Raw genomic sequence first — 27,311 nt, forward strand, 5'->3', positions numbered from 1 at the left:
CTCAAGCAATTCCAGTTCTCAAATAAGTGACTGAATGCACGAACTAGAAGACACATCGTTATTATAGCATCATATGCTTTCTACTATTTTAGCTGTGTTTTTTGGGGAGCAGGGGGTGGCAACAGGGCAGGGGAGTGTTTCTGGTTATTTTTACTTGGTACCACTGTTGGATAATTCTAGTTTTAATAGTTTATTATTTAGCATGTTTGGATTTGTTTTGATACCACCACAGAGTAAAATAATTCTTTGTTAATGCTGTTGAGAACTGCTGAGCGCACAATATCATTTAGTTATGCTCCATTGAATGAGCATTATGCTGGGCAAAAGCATAAGTTTTATCTCTCCAGCTTGTATGGTTTTTCTTTTTCATTGTTTCAGGTAAGGTATCTCACTTGCTCCTTAAACTCTTTTATTTTCAAAATTTGGGACTGATGTGTAAGTCTTATTCTTTAACTTAATAATAAGAATCTTTTTTTAAAAATAAGTTTTTATTGAAGTCTTTTTTTTTTTTGGGCATCATCATAATTTTCTCTGTGTCCCTTCCATCACCTTCCCAGAGAACCATCCCATGTAACAACAGTATTTTTTAAGGACAAAAAAAAAAAGGATAAAAAAATCAGCAATATAGATTAATATATTGAAAAATCGGAATGTGTGTGCAGTGTGTATTGCTTATGTAATTCCTATAGATTTCCTACCTTCATAAACGAGTGGGTATGGAGTGTTTTCATCTCTTCAATTGAATCCTGCTTTATATTTATAATTTTGTTATATTTACTTTTAGGTTGAGTGTGAGCATGTGGTGGTGTTCTTTCTATTTACATTGTGCATTACATATATTGTGTATAAGTGTTTCCCCCTTCATCTCTACTTCTTTTTATTCATTTCCCTTGACATTCTAGATCTTTTGTTTCTCCAAAGGAGTTTTTTTCATAATTTTATAAAGTTCTGCCAGATATCCCCTTAGTATTTTCTTTGATTGGTACTTTGATTTTGGAAATTTGATATATCATTACAAGTATAAATTAACTTGGATAATGTCATTTTCATTACATTAACAGGGACTAGCTGTGAGCACTGAATATTCCTCCAGCTATTTAAGATACGTGCGCGCACACACACACGCACACACACACACACACACACACACACACACACACACACACACACACACACTTCCTCCTCCCCTCCTCCCCCTTTAAGGAGCACTTTGTAATTGAATCTATACAAGTCTTGTGTGCATTGGTAGGTTGATTGTCATAGATTTTAAACATTTTGTAGTTATTTGGAATGTCATTTCTTCTTGGGTTTTGTTGTTATTATATAGAAATGTTGATTTTTGAGGACTTATTTTGTAGCTTGGAACTTAATTGTCTCATTAATTATCTCTGGTGATCCTAAAGAGAATTTTCCTAGTACACCATCATGTTATCAGGAAATAAGAATAGTTTTATCTCTGCTTTTCCTGTCTTTATGCCTTTTGTTTCTTTCTCTTGTCTTTTTGGTGTTGCTAGCATTTTCAGATATACGCAAAATTATAATGTGGATAGTGGGCATTCTTGTTTCACTCTTGTATTTATTGGAATAAGTTCTAGTATATCTTCATTGTGTATGGTGGTTTTGGTTTTAGATAGGTGCGTTTTATAATTTTAATAAAAAGTCCCTCTGTCTACACTTTGTAAGCTTTTAGTATAAATGAGGCCTTTTCTATATTAGTTGATATAATTGTGTGGTTTTAGATGTTTTGGTTTTTAATATGATTAATTATGGTGATTATATTCCTACTGTTGAACCTTCCATGCATCTGTGATATAATCTCATTTTGTCATAATGAATGATTTCTTGGATAAATCACTGTAGTCTGGTAGGATTTTGTTTAAAAAATTTGAGCTGATATTCATTAAGTATATTGACCTATGGTTGTTTTCATTTACATCTCTGGTTATTAGTGAAATTTAGTAATTTTTGGTGATTATTAACAATTTTCTTTGGAAAAACTTTTAAATTCTGATTTCCCACAACAAGAGGTTGTTTATATTCTTAGACCATTTGTTTTTTTGCAGACTGGGAATTTAATTTTTGAAAACTATTTTCGTCAGAGTCATGGAGAAGTTCAGTACAAAATCCAAGTTGAACAAAGATTCTCTGTAGATGGTAGTCTTTCAAATCCTTCTGTTTTCAGATGATGTCATGCTGGTTGCTTCACATCCTTCTGGAAGAGATGATTTTGTCCTGGCTGTCCAGATAAGAAAAATACAAGTGGAGGAAGAAGGTTTGTTATCCGGATTATAACATGCCATTTAGATAGCCTGTAGAGCTTGTCCATGAGCATTTGTCTAACTGTACAAGAAAGAAATAGAGAGGAGAACAGAGAGACAGAGATACAAAGAATGGCAGAAACAGTCTCTGCAATGAGACATGGACAAATCTCAAAGGAAGGGGAGGAATGAATAGTTTGTGATCTGCATAGTTTAAGGGAACAACCATAGCAATGAGATTACAAATTTATTTGAGTAGAAATTATTGGGAGTTTTATTAAATTTCAGAGTTTAAAATATTTTTAGATGTTTTTATCTGTTTTCGTTGCCATATTTTCCCCTTATATATTTTTCTTTTGTTTTCTCAATTAAAAAATTTCTTTATTAGGAACCATGGTTCTTTCATTTCTAGTATTGCCTTCTATATGGTGAATGAGGAAAAAAATATCAATAACCTTTCCACAATTAAGTACTTTAATTCTACTTTTTTTTTAAAAAAATTATGATTTTTAAAGAAAATGTCTTTGTTATCCTGCTGGACTTTATTGAGATATGTGGTATAAAATGTATGTCCAAATGAATTCCTTTCCTGCCAAGATTGCAAATCAACTTTTCCAAGCACATTTTTACTGTAATGAATTGTTTTCTGTGTTTCTATAAAATTTATTGAGAAACTTCATTTAGTTAGATAGTTGGTGTTCTCTTCTGTTTCATTGGTCTTTTTCTATTCTACCCCTTTTACACCCCCTCCACCAAGATGGTTCTAGTGCTCAACACTTTGTAATATATATATTTTTTTAATGTGAGGCAATTGGGGTTAAGTAACTTGCCCAGAGTCACACAGCTAGGAAGTATTATGTGTCTGAGGTCACATTTGAATTCAGGTCCTCCTGACTCCAGGGTGAGTGCTCTATCCACTGCGCCACTTAGCTGCCCCTATAATATGTTTTAAAGTTTGGAAACGTTAACCTGACCACTTCGATTGGTTTGTTTCTTAAATGTTCCCCTTCATATTGTCTGCTTAGTTTTTCATAAAAATTTCATTGTGATTTTTCTCAATTCTAAGAAGAACTCTGATTTTTTTTTTGAGCATTACATTAAATTTATACAAATTAATTTGACCTTGTTTAAAATTTCTACTCAGTTCTATTCAGTTTGCTCCTTCCTTCTTCAAATTCAGGAAAACAGGGAAATCCAAAGAAGCCTGTCTTTTCTCCCCCTAGCCTACCTGCACTCAGAACAATCATAGATTAATTAAAAAGGAATCCTCTTTTTCTCTTAAGTTGTCAGGGATAATTGATAGATCAAAGAACAGGTTTAGTTGTGTAAAAGACGCTTATATTCTTTGAGATTCAAGTGTTTCTTCCATAAACTCAGTCCCGGTTTCTCAGAATATATAATCTGACAGCTATGTTCCCTTAAACATTCCCTTTACCAACTAATGTATTTTTGATTCTGCTTTCCTCTGTATATTTCAATCCCCAAAGTGTTCTTTGGCTAAATTACTTTGGGAAGCACTGTTATATATAAAATTACACCAAAGAAATAATGTTTATATTTATATAATGTTTTAAAATTGAAATACTACTCTTCCATATAGATAACAATTAAAATTGAAGCTTTAGAATACCACAAGGAGTAATAGTTCAAGGAAATAAAGTGGTATATAAAGTGTGAATTAGAATTAGTGTTACATATCAATAAATAAGTTATTCATAAATAAACTGCCCTCTTCTTTGATAGAAAGCCAGTTTTGAGAATATTAGTCCTCTAGAAAAAAAATTATTCAAAATTATAAATTATGTTCTTTGATTGTAATTTCCTGAATCTAGTGTCATGTTAAACTAATTTGAAATACCCAATTAATAAGAATAAATAAAGCTTTATTACAGCTTTTGAAAGATTTGATTTCTAATAGGATTGGAATTGTCTTGGTCTAACCCTGACCCATCAAGCTGAGTTTCCTGCTGTGAAGTATAGTTATGTGTTTTGAAAATGGCAGCCCCCACGGAGAGGCAAGAGCCTTGGTGTCTGATTACAGATGCAGTTTTAGAAATAGTAACAGACCCACTTTATAAGCACTTCTGACAATTACTCTTTGAATATATGTGCATTAAAACAGTAATTGATAATAATATAATAACTGACACAGTCCTTTAGAGTTTGAAAAATGCTTTGTATGACATCTCATTTGAGCCATGCATAAGCCCTATGAGGCAGGTATTACATGTATCACTATCAGTGTTTTTCAAATTAGGAAACAGAGGCTCAAATAGGTTAAGTAATGCACGTATTTTTACAAAACTAATATTTGTCAGAGTCAAAATTTGCATCCAGATCTTCCAAATTTTAAGTTTAGCAGTATATCCTGTTCTCTCTCCAATATAATCAGTAGTAGATACCAACTGTAACTTGAATGTACATTTTTCTGTGTCTGTGACACTCTTAATGACATCCTTGGTCTTCTTTGTTTGCTTATTACTGTTCTTTCTTGACTAGTTCTATCCTTCCTCTTAAATCCTTTCTTACCTCTCATTGTATCTTTGCCAAACTTGTATGTATGTGCAACCCACTTTTACTGGTGCAGGTAAAGATAAGATTATGATATACTGGTAAAATGCATCCACCCTTTCATGTTTGTATACTTGTCTTTTGGAGTTATATTGATGTATTTTTATAATCAGTGACAGTAGCTGTACCACATTTGAACTACCTCAGGTATTTCTGTGATGTGTGAGATAGTTGAAAATCTTGAAAGCATCGAGGCATCATTTTTGAAGTTAATTCAAGTAGGGGAAATATGCCAAATGAATAGAAAAATTAGGGATGATAGTACTCTCTAAAATAGGATTAAGAAGACGCTAAGTATTGGCCAATATGCCTGTTTTCTCATCTTTGAAAATGTTCTGTGTTCATTATTATGACATTGACAGCTTTATTTGAATGTCATTTTGAAGCTGTTGACTAAGCATATTCAATTTTTTTAAAATTAAGAATCCTCAGTTCCTTCAGATGGTCTTCATAGAACGTAATCTTGAATCCCCTCAATGTCCTGGTTGCCATGTGATTTATGGGGTGAGTGTGTATGGCCTGGGACAATGAGAACATAATTCATTGTGCTTAATCATAGAGCTACTATACATCAAAAGAAGGATTTGAATCCAGGTCTTCTTGATTTCAAGGAGGGCTCTCTATTCATTAGATTACATTTGGTGAAGATATGTAGTTCACAGGAAGTACCTGCGAACGGTTTTGTATTAAGTAGGATAACTAAACTAAAACCTCTTGGCCTCTTCAGTGTATTATTTTGTCTGGCTTCTCTCTACTCACTACTTTAGGCCTTTGTTACCCCTCGAATAGACAGTTGCCGTGGTCTTCTAATTGTACTCCAAGCTCCTAGTCTTTTTCATCCTCAATTATTTTCTTGTATAACTGCCAAAATAATCTTCCTAAAATACAGATCTGGTCATGTCACTCACTTCCTTGCTCATTAACCTTCAGTGGCTGCCTATCCCATTTGGTATAAAGTGAAAGCTACTCATTTTGGCATTTAAAGCCCTCTATAATCTGGCTCCAGCATATTTTCTCACTATTTCATATTATTCCTCTTCATGACTGGTAAATTCTAACGAAACTGGCCTACTTGCTGATCTTTATGCCTTTAAAATCACCCATATTTCCTGTCCTTATGAATCAAATTAGCTGGAAAAGATTTTCATTTTGTTTGTTTAGGCCATGGAATACTTTAACACGTTTCTATTTGGCTTCATATAAATGCTAATATTTTAATATATTAGAGGGCTCAATAATCAGACTCTAATAATTTATTATTTCTTTTTAGCCAGACTGAATTGTGTACAGTGTATTAAGTTTGAAGTTTACTTCAAATCAGTAGGGTAAACAAAATTACATAGGCATGTTTGCCCTCTTCAGAGGAACAACTTTTTCAGATGTTCATTTTTTTATGTTTTGAGAAATTTTCTTCTTATGATGAAGCAATTCCTGCTAAGTACATATAACTTATCCTGCTAATTAAAATAGGGCAACTTTGGGATACCTTTTTTTTTAACATTTAGTTCTTGAAATGGCATCTTTTTAAAAATAATTAATTAATTAATTTTTAGTTTTCACCATTCACTTCCATAAGATTTTGAATTTTAAATTTTCTCGCCCTCCTTCTTTTCTCCCCTACCCAAGATGGCATGCAATCTGATATAGGCTCTACTTACACATTCATATTAAGCATATTTTCACATTAGTCATGATGTAAAGAAGAATTAGAACTAATGGGAGCAACTACAAGAAAGAAGAAACAAAATGAAACAATAAAAGAAAAGGAGAACAAATAGTATGCTTCCATCTGCATTCACACTCCATAGTTTTTTCTCTGAATGTGGATAGCATTTTCCGTTGTGAGTCTTTTGGAGTAGTCTTAGGTTCTTGCATTTCTGAGAAGAGCTAAGTCTGTCAAAGTCAGTCATCAAACAATGTGGCTGTTACTGTGTACAGTGTTCTCCTGGTTCTAAGGTCATTTCACTTTGCATCAGTTCATGTAAGTCTTTACAGGTTTTTTTGAAGTCTGCCTGCTCATCATTTCTTATAGGCACAGTAGTATTCCATTACATTCATATACCACAACTTGTTCAGCCATTTCCCAATTGATGAGCATCCCCTCAATTTCCAATACTTTGCCACCACAGGAGCTGCTGTAAATATTTTTGTGCATGTGGGTTCTTTTCACATTTTCATGATCTCTTTGGGATATAGATCTAGAAGTGCTGTTGCTGGGTCAAAGGGTGTGCACGTTTTTAAACTCCTTTGGTTGGATCAGTTCACAACTCCACCAACAATCCATTAGTGATCCAATTTTCCCACATCTTCTCCAGCATTTATCACATTTCCTGTTTTGTCATATTAGCCAATCTGATAGGTGTGATGTGGTACCTCAGAGTCATTTTGATTTGCATTCCTCTAATCAATAGTGATTTTATAGCATTTTTTCATATGGCTACATAGTTTTAATTTCTTCATCTGAAAACTGCCTGTTCATATCCTTTGACCATTTATCAATTGGGGAATACTTGTATTATTGTATATTTGACTCAGTTCTCTATGTATTTTAGAAACGAGGCCTTTATCAGAGACACTGGCTGTGAAAATTGTTTCCCACGTTCTGCTTCCCTTCTAATCTTGGTTGCATTAGCTCTGTTTGTGCAAAACCTTTTCAATTTAATGTAATCAAAGTCATCCATTTTGCATTTCATAATGTTCTCTGTCTCTTGTTTGGTCATAAATTCTTCCCTTCTCCATAGATCTGATAGGTAAACTATTCCTTGCTCTCCTAGTTTGCTTATAGTATCAGTCTTTATATCTAAATCTTGAGCCCATTTTGACTTTATCTTGGTATAGGGTGTAAGGTGTTGGTCTATGCCCAGTTTCTGCCATGCATTTTTCCAGTTTTCCCTGCAGTTTTCACTAAATAGTGATTTCTTATCCCAGAAGCTGGAGTCTTTGGATTTATCAAACAGTAGATTAGTATAGTCATTGACTGTTGTGTCTTGCATGCCTAACCTATTCCACTGATCCATCGCTCTGTTTCTTAGCCAGTACCAAGTAGTTTTCATGATTGCTGCTTCATAATACAATTTCAGATCAGGTATAGCTAGGCATCTTCCCTTGAATTTCTTTTCATTAATTCCTTTGATATTCTGGACCTTTTGTTCTTCCAGATGAATTTTGTTACTGTTTTTTCTAGCTCTATAAAATAGTTTTTTGGTAGTTTGATTGGTATGACATTGAATAAATAAGTCAATTTAGATAGAATTGTCATTTTTATTATATTACCTTGGCCTACTCATGAGCAACTGATATTTTTCCAGTTATTTAAATCTGACTTTATTTGTATGAAAAGTGTTTTGTAATTGTGTTCATATAGTTCCTGAGCTTGTTTTGGCAGGTATACTCCTAAATATTTTATACCTACAGTAACTTTAAGTGAAAGAAACTCCATCTTCTTGAAAGAAATGTTGCATTTCCTTTAACTTTGACTTTGTTCAACATTTTTACTAATTCAGACCATTGTTTTTCCTATGCATTTTAATAAATAAAATGTTGCTTTATCATAACCCATCTTTGCAAATTAGGTTAATCCATTCCACTTTTTTTTTTCATTTTAATATAAGGTGTTAATGTGGTATAGTACATTGCCAGTTCAGATAGAAGTTGCTCAGATTTATAGCTTTCTTTGCTGTCCTCTTCCACTCTTCAAAGTAAGTTAATATTATTTTAATATTTTAAAGAAGAATATATATCTGTATCCTTGAGTATCATTCTTAGAATCAAGATAGTATTTCAGAAGTATGTGTTTATTTCACAAAAGAACAGTTTTAATTTTTATTTTGATATTGAGTTGTGGGAGACATTGATTAGATAATAACATTTTATTTGATTGTTTTGTAAATCAAATTAGTTTCAAATTAGCCACCCAATCATATGTACTTAACCTTGGTAGTAGGTTTGTTAAATTGAGTAACTCTGTACTTTGTGTTCCATTCATGTGGTGCTGGCTCGAAATTTGAAAAGTTTGTTATGAACATTCAAAACACTGGGAAGTGAATTTATGAATCTTAAAGGAAGTGATTTTTAAAAATTCAATAAATATTTTTGTGAAACTAAGTTCCTGCTGTTTTGCTAATACAAATATAAGTGTGTAAGCATTAACTATGCAAATTTGTACTTTGAAATTTCCTGACTGGTTTATATTGTTGCATTTAGTAATATGCTCAAAAAATTCTTAATATTTTCTGGACTACTCTGAAATACAATTAGGAAATGATTTGGTAATTGTGTGTAGCCCGTTTTACACATGTAGCATGTGTTACCATAAGGAGTATAATTAAATATGGTATAATGAAAAAGGTACTGTTTTGGTCTGTGTTATATTGATATCAGTAGACTATAATAAAGAATAAAATGTACATTTATTTTAGCATATTTCTTTCTCCAGAAACAGTAATGAGTCTTCAAAAAAGTTGATTTATGTGTGCCTAAATACTTATGTGTCTTTTTGGTGCTACAGAATATAATTATACATATTTCTTAGGTACATAATTTTCAGAGCTGTGGGATATGGATTAGTAGTTTTAAAGTTTTTAAAATTCAGTATTTATTTTATAGCTACTATATTGTTATTTTAAGCCTAACACTAAACTGACTTGCCCAGGGTTCACTCTTTAAGATATTCTTTCCTATTAACAATTCTTCTGTTTATTTAAATCTAAAATGGGAGAATGTTACTGCATTCTCTAGGAGATTATAATATCCTGAATATTTGAAGATAGATTGTTGGTTGTCTCCCCATTGTCAGATTATCTTCAGCTAGAAAATGGGAATTCTGGCCAACTAGCTATTTTCTGGATACCCTTTGTTCTCTTGTTCACAAATTAATCAATTGACCAACGTTTATTGAATGCCTGCTATATATCAGGCACTCTGTTAAGTATTTTGTATATATATATGTGTGTGTGTGTGTGTGTGTGTGTGTGTGTGTGTGTGTGTGTGTATATATATATACACACACACACATACACACACACACATACACACACACAGTGTGAAGTATTTTTATATATACATATACATATATACACACATACGTATGTACATATATACACACACACACACACACACACACACACACACACATATATGGTAACCAAGATAAAGAGATGTTAGCTAACTTGACCAAAGTTTACAAAACTAAGTTATAGAGCTGGTACTTGAACTCAGCTTGCTTAACTCTAAATATATTGCTTTTTCTACTTTACTACATTGTTGACATATATTTGGTGAAGGGAGGGGAGGGATAGAAGGTTGTTAAAATTTTTTTTTTTTGTATTCTGAACTTGACAAACATGAACATTTCCACATACAAAAAGCACATAGGAGGATTGTACATGAAGCAACATGTCCATTGTATACAGCTTAAAAAAAAAGTATGTATTAAATTCAGCTTTCTTACAAAGCTGTCCCTCTTGTCTTTTTCTCTGAACCTCTTTCTTTTCTTTTGTGCATTTAAAAAATGACACTTTTTTGAGCGCTATTTCCCTTCTCCCCCACATACCTTTAGCGTAGTCAAGCAAAAAATCTATACTTTATTAAAAATGAATATGTCATTCTGTATCTGAGCTACCTTTTTGTCAAAGTGAGAAGCATTATTCATTGGTCCTCTGGAATTGTTATTGGCTATTGCAGTGATCAGAATTCTTGTCTTTCAGAGTAGTTTTTCTTCATAATGTTGTCATTGTATAAATTGTTCTCCTTGTTCTTCTCTCTTCCCTGTATTGAATTGGTTTCTCTGAATTTGTCCCCTTTTGCTGTTTCTTAACTTAGTATTTAAAAAAATATTTTTGGATGATGGTATGGGTGTAAGAGAACAGATGTTTCCAAATATCATCCAGTGCATTTAATGGTGTACTTATTGATTACTCTTTGGTCAACTCAATAGTATTCTAGAGTTTCCATATATCAATCAATCTTTGAATGTTTACTGACCATCTATTATATGTAATACTCTGGGACAAACCCAAGGCAGATGAGAGGATGTTACGGTGCTTCCAACTGACACAGTCTAGTTAGGAATATACATCATATATGTCCAAGATATTGCTCTGATGCAAAGTAAGGGAGATTACACAGAGAAAGAGAATTATTGAATTTCAGGTCAGAGGTCCTGATTTCAAATTCTGGCTCTACCATTTACTTAATATATATATGACCTTTGGCAAGTTACTTAATCTCTTTTGGCCTCTGTTTCCTTATCTGTAAAATGAGAATGAAATAGATTATGTCTGAGATCCCTAACTTCCCTCTTGATCTCCAGTCTCACATCTTACAACTGTCTTTTGAACATCTCAAACTATATGTCCTGTAGATGTCTTGACCTGAGCTCATCTTTTTCCCCAAACCCTGCTCCCTGCCTTCCGAACTTCTCTGTTTTTGTTAAGGGCATTACCAGCCTCCCATTCACCTATTCACCCAGGTCTGCAGCCTAGACTCTAACTCTTAGGTCTCTCTCATCCCTCCATATCCAGGTCCTGTCAATTCTACCTTGACAACATCTCTTGTGTATTCCCCCTTCTCTTCTCTGACGCTGCTGGTATCCTGGTGCAGGCTCTCTTTACCTCATGCTTGACTATTGCAATAGCCAGCTGATTGTTCCCTCTGCCTCAAGTGTCTTCCCATGCAAGTCCATAGTCCACTGGATTTTTAATATGAACTTCCTAAAATGCATATTATCTCATTACTCAGTAAATTCTAGTAGTTCCCTATCATGTCCAGGATCAGATAGGAAATTCTGTATTTGACATTTAAAGTCCTTCATAAGCTAGCTCTTTCCCTTTCCAGTCTTCTTACACCTACTACCTCTCTATGTCCTCTGTGATCCAGTCTGTGACACTGACCTCGTTACTCTTCCTTGCACAATACATTATGTTTTCTGACTTCTTGCACAGTTCACTTGCTGTCCTCCATGCCCCAGGATTCTTTGCTCCTCAACTCTAACTCCTGGTTTCTTGCTAGTCTCTGCTAACATTCTGCCTTTTGCTAGAAGCCTTTCTTGGTGTCCCTAAATCCCAGTGCCTTCCCTCTAAGATAATCTTCAATTTATCCTGTACGTGTCTTGTTTCTGCGTAGTTATTTGCATATTGTCTCCCCTATTATACTGTAAGTGTATTGAAAAGAGGGACTGTATTTTGTCTTTTCCTTTCATTCCCTTAGAACAGTTCCTGGCACATATTAAGTACTTAATATATGCTTATTGACTGATTAACTTTTCAGATTTAACTCTCTAATCCGCCTACTTAATGTGTACCTCACTTATCATACAGTAAGTGTGTGCATGTGTGTGTATAGATAGGTTGGAATGTGGGAATTCTGAGAAGGGAAAGAACTTTTTTGGGAGGTAGTCAGGAAAGATTTTCATGGAAGAGACATTATTTGATAGAAACTTTGAGGGGATGGTAGGATTATGATTAAAGTGACGTTTTAGGAAATACAGTTGAACAGGCTAGATTCAGATGAGTAAGGAATGTAGTTAGGGACATTGCTTGTAGAATGTTGTGATAAAGTAGTGGTGGTATCGGGAATAGAGAGGTTTTGGGCTAGGGTAATGTGGGAATAGGTATAGAAAGGGAGATGTGTTATGTTATGAAGAATGATTATGGCGATTTAGTGACTGATCAGATGTGGGGGCCTGAAGCTTAGGACAGGACAGGGCCAGAGAGAAAAAAAAATTGGGAGTCATTCATGTAGCAGTAATAATTTTGGTATACTATGTGAATGGAGATAATAAATTAACAAATATTAGGTGCTTACTATATGTGAAATTTTCTCACATTTGATAAGTGCATAAGAAAATTGGAAAACAAAAGGGCTACATGACATCTAGGGGGAATGTATTTATCAATCACCTTATAAGAGTGGATATAGAAGGCTTCCTGGATGAGGTGACATTCAAATTGGGACTTAAAGGATGGATAGGGTTTCAGTAGGTGATAGAAGGTGGTTGGCAGTACATATATAGGGGCCAGTGGGAGCAAAGCAATTAAGACATAAGAGTGTATTTTATGTTTGGGGTTCAGAGAATTGTCTAGTTTGGCTGAAGGCATAGAGTATATGAAGGAAGGGGTATGAGAGAAGTCTGGATCTCTGGAGGGTCTTGAATGTCAGGCAAAGGAGTTTGAATTTTAATTGGAAGGCAGTAGAGAGTCATTGAAATTCTTTTTTCTAAGGAAAACTTGACCAGAACTATGTGTAAGAGATATGAAGGATGGGAGAGACAAAAGAATGGATTTCAAGGGGTCTAGTGGAGGAGTTAGTTGCAGTAATCCAGGACCTGACCTAGGATTGGGAAGGAGACTAAAGGGAAGGGCTGGTTGTAAGACACATTGTGCAGGTAAAACTGAATGAGCTTGGAGAGTTGAAGTACAGGGAAGATTAGAAGATGATCCTAAAAAGATTTACTTGGAGATTGGTAGTACCAGAGACAACAATAATGAAGCCAGAAGTTATAGCAAATTTTCTGGGAAAGTTAATGAACTTATTTTTCACATGATGAATGGGTCCTCCAGGTTGAGTTGTCCTTTATTTAGCTGGAAATAAAGGTCTGAAGCTCAGAAGAGAGGTTGGGACTAGATACACATATTTGGCAGTAGCAGTTTAAAGTCTTGGGAATAAATAACATTCAGTTCAGCTGACGTTAAGTAACTACTATGTTCAAGGTCCTGCTTTGTTTTTTAGTTGTTTGACTCTTGGTGAGTGAACTGGAATGGTTTGTCATTTCCTTCACCGTTCATTTTACAGATGAGAAATTGAGACACAGTTAAGTGACTTGCACAGGATCACACAGGTAGTAAGAATCGGGGGCCAGATTTGAACTCAGGAAGATGAGTCTTCCTGACTCCAGGCCCAGCACTTTATCCACTGTGCCACCTAGGTACCCAAGGACTTGTTAGTCAAGATAAATAGTAGGAAAAAGGGCCAAGGACAAGCTCTTAGAGAACACAAACATTAAGAGGTCCTGAAGAAGATGAATTAACAAGGAAGCAGAGAAAAGAAACAAATGTAAAATTGGCAGCAGTTTCAAATTCTGGAAAGAAATCTTTCTGGGAGGCTGGGAACTACTTTTTTTTTTAACTGAATTACAAAGCTTCTTCAAAAACCACTTCTCCCTCCTTTTTCCTCTTGTGTTTACTCTTTCCCCTTCTTTAGCTTTCCTTCCCTTTTCTTCCCTGCTCCCTCCAGATCCAGATCCCTGAGGGAATTTGAATATTCCCTATTTACTCTGTGGTCTAGGCTGCAAATCTTTGTATTAGCTGAGAGATGATAAGAAGGCTTTGCTTGAGTTTTGTGTAGTATTTATTTGCTTTTAGGGGTTTGAGGGGTAGAGGGCAGAACTGTAATTTCTTTGGTATAGAAAATCACTAGTGAGGAAACTGTTTCTATTGAGGTAGGACTGCAACTGGTCTGAAACTGAGGCATTGACAGGTTGATGGTTTGCTCAGGTCCACACTGACTATGTATGTCAAAAACAGGACTTGAACCCAGCTGTTGCTGATTTCCAGGCTAGATTCCTAGCAATTGCACCATTTAACCTCTTACTTAGAAATTAGGGGGAAGAGCTTTTAATTTAAAAAAAAATTTTTTTTGCTGGAGAAATTTAAATTTTTCTAGTTTAGAAATAGTGAGGGGACAGTGGCAAAAGCTCTAGCCTTTGAGACAGTAAGGCCTGTCTTTTATATCTTGCTTCTGATATTGACTACCCTTCAGTGGCCATGGAAAATCCACTGAATCTTTCTGAGCTTGAGTTTCTTCATTTTTAAAACGAGGCTAATAATACCTGAAGTACCTATTTTAACACAGCTGTTAGGAAGCTCAAACGTGATGTTACATAAAGGGCTATGTAAATGTCAACTGAGGACATCCTCTGTTTGCTTTCATCTTATCTTTGGAGTTATATTTTCACTATCTGTGGTGGGGTAAGTATCTCAGTATATTTTTATTATCAGAGCCAAAGGTAGGGATAGTTCTTTGCTTGAATGAAATTTAACTTTTTCACCTCTAACTAGTATAGTGACTTGGCTTATGAAATGTGTGTGTGTCACTTTTTCATTATAGAGGTTGGCTCTTAGCTCCTCCCACAATACAATAAACAAACAAATTAAGAAAACCAAACAAACCCAAACCCTAAATCCATATAGAAAATTCCCAAAGAAAATGCCCACATTCATCTTCCAGAATACTAATATGTCATCATATCTCATGAGGATAAGCCATAACATTTTAAAGTGCCAGAACTTTCCCTTTTAATGTTGTCCTTTTAATATACACAGCTCACTGCCTTTCTTTTTGTTTGCAGAATTCTACCTTTTGCCAAATTCTGGCTAATAGCTTCAGGTTTCAGAGCTAGATTAACATGTGTTTTGGTCCAATAGCTTTTACCTTTTTTCTTTTTTCTTTTTTAGAGTTTTAATATAAATTTATTTATTTTTAGTTTTCAACATTCCCTTCCACAAGTTTTTGAGTTCCAAATTTTCACCCCATCTCCCCCCTCCCCCCACCCCAAGATGTCATGCATTCTGAATATCCCTTCCCCTACTCTGTCCTCTCTTCTATCTCTCCCCTTGTCTTATCCCCTTCCCCTTCTGTTTTCCTGTAGGGCAGGATAGACTTCTGTACCCCATTTCCTATATTTATTTCCCAGTAGCATGTGCAAACATTTTTTTTAAACATATGTTTTTAAAACTTTAGGTTTCAAATTTTCTCTCTTCCTCCCTCCCCACCCACCCTCATTGAAAATGCAAGCAACTCAATATAAGTTGTACATGTGCAGTTATGCAAAACACGTCCATAGTAGACCTGTTGTGAAAAATTAACTCTATTTCCCTTAATCCTATCCTGCCCTCCCATTTATTCTATTCTTTCTTTTGACCCTGCTCTCCTCAGAAGTATTTACTTCTGATTAACCCCTTTCCCAATCTGCCCTCCTCTCTATCATCCCCTGCTCTCTTGTCCCCTTTCCCCCTATTTTCCTGTAGGGTAAGACAGATTTCCATACCCAATTGAATGTGTATGTTATTCCCTCCTTAAGCCAAATCCTATGAGAATAAGATTCACTCATTCCCTCTCACCTTCCCCTGTTTCCCCTTCCACTGTAAGAGACTTTTCTGTTTTTTTTTTGTGAGATAATTTACCCCATTCTACCTCTCCCTTTCTTCTTCTGAGTATAATCCTCTCTCATCCCTTAATTTTATTCTCCAGATATGACCCCTTAATCTTCAGCTCACCCTGTGCCCTCTATCTATCTATCTACATATACATACATATAATTTTTTTCCTCCAACTACCCTGATACTGACAAAGGTCTCATGAGTTATAAATATCATCTTTCCATGCAGGAATGTAAACAGTTCAATCTTAATAAGTCTCTTATGATTTCTCTTTCCTGTTTACCTCTTCATGTTCCACTTGAGTCCTGTATTTGAAAGTCAAATTTTCTATTCAGCTCTGGTCTTTTCATCAGAATGCTTGAAAGTCCTCTATTTCACTGAATGACCATTTTTTCCCCTGAAGGATTATACTCAGTTTTGCTGGGTAGGTGATTCTTGGTTGTAATCCTATCTCCTTTGCCCTCTGGAATATTATATTCCATGCCCTGCGGTCCTTTAATGTAGAAGCTGCTAAATCTTGTGTTATCCTGATTGTGTTTCCACAGTACTTGAACTGTTTCCTTCTGGCAGCTTGTAATATTTTCTCCTTGACCTGGGAACTCTGGAATTTGGCTACAATATTCCTAGGAGTTTTCCTTTGGGGATCTCTTTCAGGAGGAGATCTGTGGATTCTTTCAATTTCTATTTTGCCCTCTGGTTCTAACTATATCAGGGCAGTTTTCCTTGATAATTTCTTGAAAGATGATGTCTAGGCTCTTTTGATCATGGCTTTCAGATAGTCCAATAATTTTTAAATTCTCTCTCCTGGATCTATTTTCCAGGTCAGTTGTTTTTCCAATGAGATATTTCACATTGTTTTCTAATTTTTCATTCTTTTGGATTTGTTCTACTGTGTCTTGATTTCTCATAAAGTCACTATCTTCCAATTGCTCTATTCTAATTTTTAAGGAAGTATTTTCTTCAGTAAGCTTTTGGACTTCCTTTTCCATCTGGCCAATTTTCTTTTTAGGGCATTTTTCTCCTCATTGGCTTTTTGGACCTCTTTTGCCATTTGGGTTAGGCTATTTTTTAAGGTGTTATTTTCTTCAGTATTTTTTTGGGTCTCCTTTAGCATCACTCTCAGTTTTTCCTCTACTTCTCTAATTTGCTTCTCAAAATCGTTTTTGAGCTCTTCCAGGCCTGGGACAATTCATATTTTTCTTGGAGGCTTTGGATGTAGGGCTTTGACTTTGTTGTCTTCTTCTGGTTGTATATTTTGGTCTTCTTTTTCACCAAAGTAAGATAATATAGTCTGACTTTTTGCGCTGCTTGCTCATGATCCCAGCCAATTACTTGAGTTTTAAACTCTTTTTAAGGTACGAATCTGCTTCCAATGTGGAGAATATACTGTCCCAAGCTTTGGGGGGTTTGTACAGCTGTTTTCAGAGATACTTGTAGGGACCTGTAAATTTTCAGTTCTTCCAAGGTGGTATGATAAGGGGCGAGGTGTTTACTCCTTTCCTGGCCTGCGACTACAAGTACTCCTTTCTGTCCTGTAACTGTGATGAGGGGCTCCTCTCCACAATCACTACAAGCTCCACCAAGCCAGTGCTCCTCCTCACCCCAGCACCGCCGTCCACAACTGTGGCCCAAATCCACACACGGGCAAAGCAAGAGATTCCTGCCTCAGCACTGGCAAAGAGATTCCTGCAATCTCTCTCTGATCAGCCACTGGATTCCCCCTCAGTCTGTGGGCCGGAAGCTCGGGAAGCAGCTGCCCCCCCACAGGGCCACGCTTTTGGGGAATGGAGCTGAAACCCCGCCTTGCTCTCTGACCACCGACAGAAACAGTCTTTTCCCACTGACCTTCTAATTTGTCTTTGGCATTGGTTGATTGAGGAGTCTGGAAACCTCCACAGCTGCCTGCGATTCAGTCCTCTGAGGCCTGCTCCAGGTTTGCTGCGGCCTGTGCACCCACGCCTCGCTGCTCTGCGCTCCCAGCCCTGCATGATACACCTTTCTGATCAATCATCCAGGTTGTCTTGGGCTGGAAATTTGTTTCACTCTGTCTTTTTGTGGGTTCTGCTGCTTCAGAATTTGTTTAGAGCCATTTTTAATGAGTATTTGGAGGGGTTTGGAGGAGAGCTCAAGTGAGTCACTGCTTTCACTCTGACATCTTGGCTCTGCCTCCAGCTTTTACCTTTCTTGACCCATTTCCATGTATTCAGTTTGATGATCCATTCTTTGGCTGGCTCCCATAACCAGGGAAGTGGTCCTTTCTCAGAATCCTATGTTATGTTTTTATTCCATTCTAGCACTTTAAATGTACAGTATTTTTATATAGACTGTACAGACAATTTTATCCACAATAAGAGAAATAAATGGGTGTTCATTTCATTTTGTTGTTTTTTCAACTCCATGGAGTTGTTTAAAAAGAAACTGTGAAACAATTATGTATAGTATTTTTAGAACTTAGTATAAATATAAAGCTCATTTGATAGCTTGAGAGCATAAAATGCTTCCTTTGCAACTTGATGTTGTTAATAGAATCATCTTTGAAATATTAAATTAGTTTATTCAGAGTAATTTTAAATGTATCTGAATTTGATTTAAATGTTTTTAAAGATTTATTTCAAGAGGTGAAATTTGAAATTAGAAGAAATTGTCATTATAATAAGAGAAAGTTGTAATGTTTTCAGAATTGACTGACCTTCATAATGAGTGTCAAGCAGAATTAGAAAACACTTTTTTCCTGAAAAATGAGGAGAAAAAGGAACACCTCTGACTTCTACCCTCCTGCCCCCTTGAAATAAAACTTTTGTCACGTGAACTTTTTTCTCATCTTTGCTTTTAGTTTTTGCTGCTTTTGATGCTCATCTGTGTTTTTAAAAATTTTTTTGTATTTCCAGCTATTTCTTATGCACAAAGTGACAGAATGTGAATTAGATTCAACTATGTGAATCTCACTGAATTCATAGCATTATAGATTTTGAGCTTCTACTACTCATTTTACAAATGTGTGAACTGAGGCTCAAGTAGCACGTTGAAGATTACGATTTGAACCTAACTTCTGGCTTGACACTTAGCTGACTGTTACTCTGGGCCAAGTCATTTATGCTCACTCAGCCTTGATTTCTGAATTTGTAAAATGAGGATAATAATAGTAGCTAATTCACTAGGTTGTTGTGAGGATTAAATGAGATAACTTTGTAAAGAGCTTTGCCAACTTTAAAAGGCTATTAATATTCCACCTTTACAGTGAAGTGCAAGAGGAGTTAGACCTCTGAGGTTGAAAGGCTTTCCTATGACATTGCAGGAAGGAATTGGCGGAATCCCAGACTATGTTCCTAGACCAAACATTTAAAGACATTCTGTATTCTGCACCATTTCAAAGTACTAACATCAAATCCTTTGTGCCAGGTTGTTTGTCATCCAGTGAAATGGAGTTCTGTCATTGCATATTTTTGTCTTTGAATTTTCGATTTAAGCAATTTATAGTTATGTTCATTGGCTGACAACAAAATTCTTTCTATTTCTTAGTGAAGTCTTTTACTTAATCCTGTACTTGCTAGCAGAAATATATTTAGGGTCTCAAGAATTTTTGTCTGAACCATTTTGAAAGAAATGTGTGTCTCATAAACACACACAGCTTTACTTAGGTACATTGATTGATAAAGAGTTGGTTTTATAATTTTTTTAAATTTAGTTTTCTGGAAAAAGAAAACACCAACTCATTCTTTCTCTCCTATCCGCTGCTATGTTTTATTCTTTGGTCCTACAGCCTTCACATGTCATATATTCTGACCAGAGAGGTAGAATTGAAACCAAAAAGTGCTCTTGCAAATAAATCCCTGGAATTTTTGAAAGGATTAGAAAAGGCCTGTGTTTTCTCTTGGCAGCTTTAGTTCTTTAATAGTAGAAATGAAACATATGCTATTAATGACAGATGTCTCCATTTATTTTTCTTTTTAGTACTATCTTTGTATTTCTATTAGGATTTATTGGCTTTGCTGAAGTTAAGAAGGAAGTCTTAGCAATGATTTTGATCATGGCACAATGATGCTAATGTGTCCTTGCTGCCAACAGAATCAAGTATAACTTTCTGAGCCTGGCTAGTCAAAGCCCTCTGCTCTTTGCCTTAATCCACCTCTGTTTTATTTTACCCCATGTTCCTCCATGTATGGTTTATGAATCCAGACTGAACCATTCACTATTACAGAAACCTGTTCCACGTTTTGCCACACCTTCGTGACTTTTTCTGGCCTGTTTCATATGGTCTGGATTGCCCTACCTGTTATTTGTGTCTATTTTAATCCTATCAGTCTTCTAAGATCTATCACTAATATAATTTCCTTTGTGAAGTTGTTTCCTGATTTCCCCCAGTTGGAAAAGCTCTTTCCTTTCCTGGAATTCTAACAGACATATTTTTCCCATCCTTTATCATCTTTCTTTTTATTTTTAATTTATTTTATTTTTATTAATTTATTTTTAGTTTTCAGCATTCATTTCCATAAGCTTTTGAGTTTTAAATTTTCCTCCTCTCTCTCTCCGCCTCCCTTCTCAAGACAGCATGCAGTCTGAGATAGTCTCTACATATACATTCCTATTAAACATATTTTCCCATTAATCATGTTGTAAAAAAGTTAGAACCAATAGGAGGAACCACAAGAAAGAAGAAACAAAACAAAACAGAATGAAAAAAAAAAAGAGCAAATAGTATGCTTCGATCTGCATTACTCCATAGTTCTTTCTCTGGATGTGGATAGCATTTTCCATCATGAGACTTTTTACTAGCTTTGTAATTTTGAGGACATTCTTTGTCTTCCCATGTTTCTTTCTCCTCATCTGTAAAACAGGGATAGTACCTTATAGAGTGGTGGTGGTGGTTATAAGGAAAATGCTTTGTAAACTTTAGAGAGCTATATAAATCAGAATTATGATGATGGACAGATTAATGTCCGTCATCTATAATGTCCACATGAATAAGGGATCTGTTTTAAAAATTGTTTTTGTGTGATCACTTCCATAATGGTGTGTATTCAGTGCTGATATTGACATTTATTAATAGCTTACTTGGTCCGTCTTTCAGTTGCAGTTCTCATAGAGATTATAAAAATAGTTGCAGTTTCTGTAAGGGCCTAGTTGAAGGTAGAACATTGGGGGAAAAAAGACAGGCTGAAATTGGGAAGTGACAGTTGAGAAATATCTTGATATGCACCTCCCTAATGGAGTTATAGGGAAGGTATGTTTTAAGAGTGATCAGTGAGGTTCTATGAAGAATCTGTGAAGAAGGAAAGAGATGAGTAACGGTGCCTCTGTATTTGAACTATTTCAACAGCTATTATAAAACAGCTAAGAAAATACTGTGAGAGCAAGCAGTCTTTGTCAGTTTCTTTTGTTTGTTGAAGGGAAGAGCAAATATTAAAAGATACTATATAGGTTCATTGAATAATTTGAGACTGAGTTTCCAGACATGTAAAGAAGAGCCAGATACTGATATTTTGAGGGTTTGAGGTAATTTAGGGAGTGATATTGGTGATGCCCAAAATATTGTAAATAGTTTGTGTGTTCATATGTGTGTATCTATTATTGTTTTCATTTGTTAATTAAGCATAATGATTTTGTTAATTTAAATAAATATATATATGTATGTAGAGTATTAATGTGAAAGGAAATTTCTTTGGTTCATTGAATAATATCTAATGAATTGGAGTGTGGCTTGAGTTAATGAATAAGAAGACATTACAGATTTTTTTAACGAAAAGTGAATTATCCACCATATTTTCTAGATTGTTATAGAACTTGGAATCAATACAGTAAATACATAGCAATGAGTTAAATGGCCTATTGAGACTGAATGGTCATGATTAAGTGTGATCCAGAGTGCAAACCATCCTATTTCCCCTCACTTTTACCTGCCTCGTTAAGAAAATACCTAATACTTTTTTGGGATAGCTATTTTTAATTTAAATTAAAAATACAGTTGACTCATATAATCTCCTTCAGTCTGCTTTCACAAAATAGTTGTTTTGCCATATTTATAACTTATTTTCATCTAGCATTTTCTCCTTTTTGAGGTATTTTTCTTTAAAAAAATGGGCTTCTTGATTTTACGACACTTTTTGGTAAGGATACTGTTCAACTGTGAGCTCATGATCGTATTTATCATTTTTTTTTGTTTTTGGTCTAGGCAGTGGGGTTAAGTGACTTGCCCAGGGTTACACAGCTAGTAGGTGTTATGTGTCTGAGGTCGGATTTAAACTCAGGTCCTCCTGAATCCAGGGCCGGTGCTCTATCCACTGGGCCACCTAGCTGCCCTTATGTGTTTATCATTGTTAAAGATGTTTCAACAATTTGAAATCTTAGGCAGTTATCAATGCAAAATAAAAACTCCAAGAACAGTCACACTAGTTTGACCCCAGACTTGGTCATTTTATTCTAATACTGATGTTGAGGGCAGTAGTGTGAAAAACAGAATATATGGTGTATCACATTTGGAATAATAGTTACTTTCTTGACCCTCAAAATGAAAAAAAAAGAATAGTTTTAAAAAACAAAACTCTACCTAAACCTTTTTATTTGAGTGTGTGGTAGCCAACCAAGTTGTATCTTGATCAGTTTTTGTTGGTCACCTTTGAGATTGATATGTACTGGCTTTAAGTGGCTTTTTTTCCATAAGCACTTCATTTGAAGGTTTAAAATGAGTTGCACATTTTCACCCAGACCCACATTGCCAATATAAAGCTGTCTTTAATTATATCCTGAAATAATGCTAGTTATGTGTTGAATAGAGTTTTTTCTTGGGTCCTGTAATTTTCTATTTCAGCAGTATTTATTAGATTAATCTGGTATTGGATTGCAGTAAACAGTTTGACCAAGAACCATATGTTTTCTTTGTTTCTTTAGCACAAATACAATGGGTTAAATAATTATGCAGTGGTTCTCATCTAAATATACAATGCATCTCTAATAACCAAGTTCTGTTTACTATGGAAAACATTGTAACAGTAGTGAATATTTCCTTCTTTGTGTCTTCCATTCCAACATTCTTTTTTAAAGCTTTTGAATATGTAAAAACTATTTACAATATAATTGCATAAACCTATCCTTACACTCATGGTGTCTTAGATAGAGTCATTGAGGAATTTTCCTTTTCCTAACCACCTTGTTTCATGCATTTTTTGAGGTTTCAGTTTATTTCTGCCAAAACAGCCAACTGGATGCACTCTTTTCAAACCGTCAACAATCAGTCAGTGCTTTTTTGATAACACAACAATGTTTAGATGGATTTTGAGTACTTGGGGATTTTTGTTCATTTTCTAGCATTAAGTTTTGAATTAGAATTTCTCTAGTTAATGGACATTGACATAAAAGTATTTCAGTTTAATTTGTAAAATTAATCATTAAAAAAAAGTCTTATTAAGTAATTAGAGAGGCCATATGATGTAGTGAATAAAGAGCTGATCTTGAACCCAGGAAGAACTAGGTTCAAGTTCTACATCTTACACATACTAGCTGTGTAACCCTGGGTAATTCATTCATCCACTTGATGCTTTAGGCAACTCTTTTAAGAATCTGTAAACTGCAGAGGTGCTGAATGACCTGCATTGGCTGTGGGGATTTCCTCTTTGGAAGTTTCCTCTGCCAATGAAATTATAAATCCAGTTGCTATCCTATTCTAATTTGAAAAAGTAGTTAAACATTATGAAGTAGATTTTTGAAGAAAACAATGTTTTCTTGTCATAATTTTTTTTTGTGAAACAAACTTCTATTATGACTTACTTTCTTAGATTTTTATCTTGATTTTGGTGCTTAGCAGTTTCTCTTTCGCGTTAATTTTATTTACTTTGTTTTCATTTTTAAAAATTGATTTATTTTTAGTTTTCAACATTCACTTTTATAAGATTTTAAGCTTTAAATTCTGCCCCCCTCTCCTTTCCCCTTCCCAAGATGGCATGCAATATGATATAGGCTCTACATGTATAATTATATTCAGCATATTTCCACATTAGTCATGTTGTGAAAGAAGACATAACAAAAGTTTCCCATTAATTTTGATAGTCAAATATTACCATTGACTTTATTTTTGATTTGTAATTTTAATGCAAACTTCTTATTGAGGTAGTTTCCAGAACTTTCTGGAATTATCTTTTACAAGAACATATACCCTCCAGAATTTTTGTATCTGCATCATATGCTTGTTTGTTAGAACAGGTTTTTTGTATTGAACAGCTAGCTGTTTCCCAAACAGCTATTTGGTATAAATAAATAAATAAATAAATTTTCTTTCTTTCTTTCTCTTTCTTTCTCTCTTTCTCTCTTTCTCTCTCTCTCTCTCTCTCTCCCCCCCCTCCCCCCCCTTTCTTAGTTGTGGTTAAATGACTTGGCCAGGGTCACACAGCTAGTAAGTATCAAGTGTTTGGTCTCAGGCCAGATTTCAGATCAGGTCCTCCTGACTTCAGGGCCGGTGCTCTATCCACTGTGCCACTTAGCTGCCCCACAAATATTGTTTCTGATAGACCAGGTCACTGAACACAGCTCTGAGTGTATTATTCACTTTGGTAGTAGTAAACCAAATCATAAATATTACTGATCATAAGAAGTTCTTTGTTTTAAAAACAGTGGCATAGCTACCGTAATATTTTCTTTTTTTCTTCCTTATATTTCTTCTTTTTTTTTTTAGCTAGGCAGTAGAGGTAAGTGATCTTACATTTCTTAATATGTACTATGAGTTCCTCAGTCCTTTTATTAAGTTGCACTTTTATAACTTAGGTATAATAATACCATGTTCTACTTATATCTCTTTACCTATAGGTTCCACTTAATAAAAGGAAATCACTTCATACTTTATGGAAAAAAATTAAGATTGGGTTTTTGTTATTTTCTTTGTTTACATTAAATGAATTTCTAAGCTATACCATGTGGGCACAATTTCTGTTTATGGTAAATATTTACAGAATCCAAAAATCCTAGAACTAGGATTAGCTTTCGGAATCATCTAGTCCAAAGATTCCCAAACTTATTTGACCTACAGCCTTAAAAAAAATACTTAGTGTCCTTCTGGAAATCTACTTTCTTTAACCCTTTAACAGTTTTTTGAAATTTGCATCATTGCAAAATTTTTTTAAAAATGACATCTTAAATTTAATTATTTATTGTAATTTTTTTTCCTGCTTTGAAATTTTGGTGATTCAATATTGGGTTGTGGAACTGTATAGTATCGTATTGTAAACAAGTCATTACATGCACACATTCTTGCTGATGCATGCTGGACTTCCTGACAGTGTGCAGCATGCTTGCCTGCCAACACTTGCTTGTTAAGACCTGTCAGTGGACTTCACCAGTGACCAGTTATCACTTGAATTTTGTGTGTTTATTTGGAAAATAATGTAATCACTATGACTTTAACTCTGTTACACAACAGATGAAACACGTACAAACAGTTTTTCAAAATTCTCTTCTTTCCTTATTTTTCCACCGCCCCTTTATTTTTATTCAGTGCCCCCCAATTGCACCTGCCCACCTGGATTGTTCCAGTGCCCCCCAGTGGGTAGTGTTGCCCACTTTGGGAACCTCTGACTAGTCCACTCTTTTCCAGTATGAGTAGTATAATATTGTTGTGGTTTGTTGTTGTTCAGTTGTTTTTTTCAGTTAGGTTTGACTCTCCATGACCCCATTTGGAGTTTTCTTGGTAAAGATAATGGAGCACGGAGCAGTTTGTCATTTCCTTCTCCAGCTCACTTTACAGATGAGGAAACTGAGGTCGGTGGAGTTAAGTGACTTGCGTAGGGTCACACAGCTAGTAAGTGTCAGACAACAGATGTGAGCTGAGGAAGAACTCCTTACTTCCTTATTTCAAGCCTGGCACTTTATCCACTGCTGAATATGAAGGTTTCAGAGAAACATGTAGGAAGTGATGCAGAGTGAAGAAAGTAGAGCCAAAAGGATCATATGTAAAGTGGTTGTAATGATATAAATAAAAGCAATTCTTAAAGAAAATAGAACAGGTAAAATATAACAGATAGTGTTGTTAGAAATCTTTTATGATCTTAACATATAAGTAGAAAGCAATTTGTTGGAAGACAGCCTGTAAGGCTATATATTTTGTTCTAATAATCAAATACTTTTCTTTTTTAGCAATCAACAAAAATAGTAGTATTTCTTTTCTCTGTCTTTCAGTTAAATTCAGTATGACTTTGAAGAAAATGGTTTGCTGTCATTTAAAAAATTGAGTCATTTAACCTCTCTATGCTTGAGTTTCATCATCTGAAAAATGGTGAAGTTAGACTTGATCATCACCTTTTGCAGTTGATGTTGGTGTATAACTGGCAATCTTGTTTGTGATGATTTTTTGTTTATCTTCACCATAGTCACTATAAGGTGAGGTAATTGTATGTTCCATATCTCTTGATGTCTTTTGACCATGATGAAACTATATTCACCATTTTCTTTTATTAATCCCTCTTAGGTGAACCTGTGATTCATTCTTTCATTGAACTGTGACTTCTTTATGTCTTCTGGTTTGTTTTCAATTTCTTAGTCATCTGACAAAGATCTCGTGAAGCACTAATAACTAATGTGTACAAACGTTCTAACGTGTTCTGTGATTCTTGTAAACTTTTGTTCCCTTTTGTGGCATTCTGTCTCCTTCACTGTAGAATTGGCAGGAGGTGAAGCGGGGAGTCAAGATAGTGGAATGACAGTTAGAATTTTGCCTTAGCTCCTTCTCATTGTCCACTATAAGAACTGAGAAAGAACGGAGACCCGATTCTGATTGGTAAGGCTAAGACCAAGTCATAGTGAGTCATTTTTCCAGCCTGGGGCAGCTTAGGTAGATAGACAGGGAGGTCTGCAGGTGCTGAGGGTGGGGGCTGGCCAGGAACACAATGCAGCAGCAGTAACAGCACCACAGTAGGTGGAAGTTGCTAGCAGCAGGCTAGGATTGTGACAGTAGCAGCAGTGTGACAGCCTAGAGCCTAATGATGGAAAAGGGTCTGAACATCTAGGAAGAAACAGATCCTAGGGGACCCCTGTACTAGCATTGGGAGCAGAAATGGATGCCATCCCTGTTACTCATTACCCAATTCTAAGTCATAGTTCCAGGGTGGAGGGGAATGGTTATTATCAGAAAGGAGCTGTGGCACTACCACTGTCAGAGGTAAGGAATAAGTTCCTGAAGTATAACTGTGTAGCTCTGAGCCAAAGAGAAGAGGGGAAACTCACTTCTAGCTGTCAACCCTACACATAATCCTGAAGTAGAATAAACCAGGCAGGAGATTAAAACTGAGGGGAAGCCATCTGTTCAGTGGTTCTGAACCTGAAGAACTTCCCAGTGGGCTAGCAGTGA

General features: G+C 35.3%; 1 protein-coding gene across 2 annotated transcripts in view; it reads left to right on the forward strand.

The window, feature by feature from the left end:
- Nucleotides 1-27,311, forward strand: part of OLA1 (Obg like ATPase 1) — a 252,465-nt gene that overhangs the window by 58,453 nt on the left and 166,701 nt on the right. The window contains exon 5 of one of the 2 annotated variants that reach the window (XM_020990993.2): nt 2,183-2,272. The exons of the other annotated variant lie outside the window; for it this stretch is intronic. Coding sequence (XP_020846652.1) covers nt 2,183-2,272 — 90 coding nt within the window. The remainder of the gene's footprint in view (nt 1-2,182; nt 2,273-27,311) is intronic. 2 annotated transcript variants of the gene reach the window in all.

Source organism: Phascolarctos cinereus, unplaced genomic scaffold (genome assembly GCF_003287225.1).
Source record: "Phascolarctos cinereus isolate Bilbo 61053 unplaced genomic scaffold, phaCin_HiC Scaffold_726;HRSCAF=1367, whole genome shotgun sequence".
Taxonomy (NCBI): Eukaryota; Metazoa; Chordata; class Mammalia; order Diprotodontia; family Phascolarctidae; genus Phascolarctos; species Phascolarctos cinereus.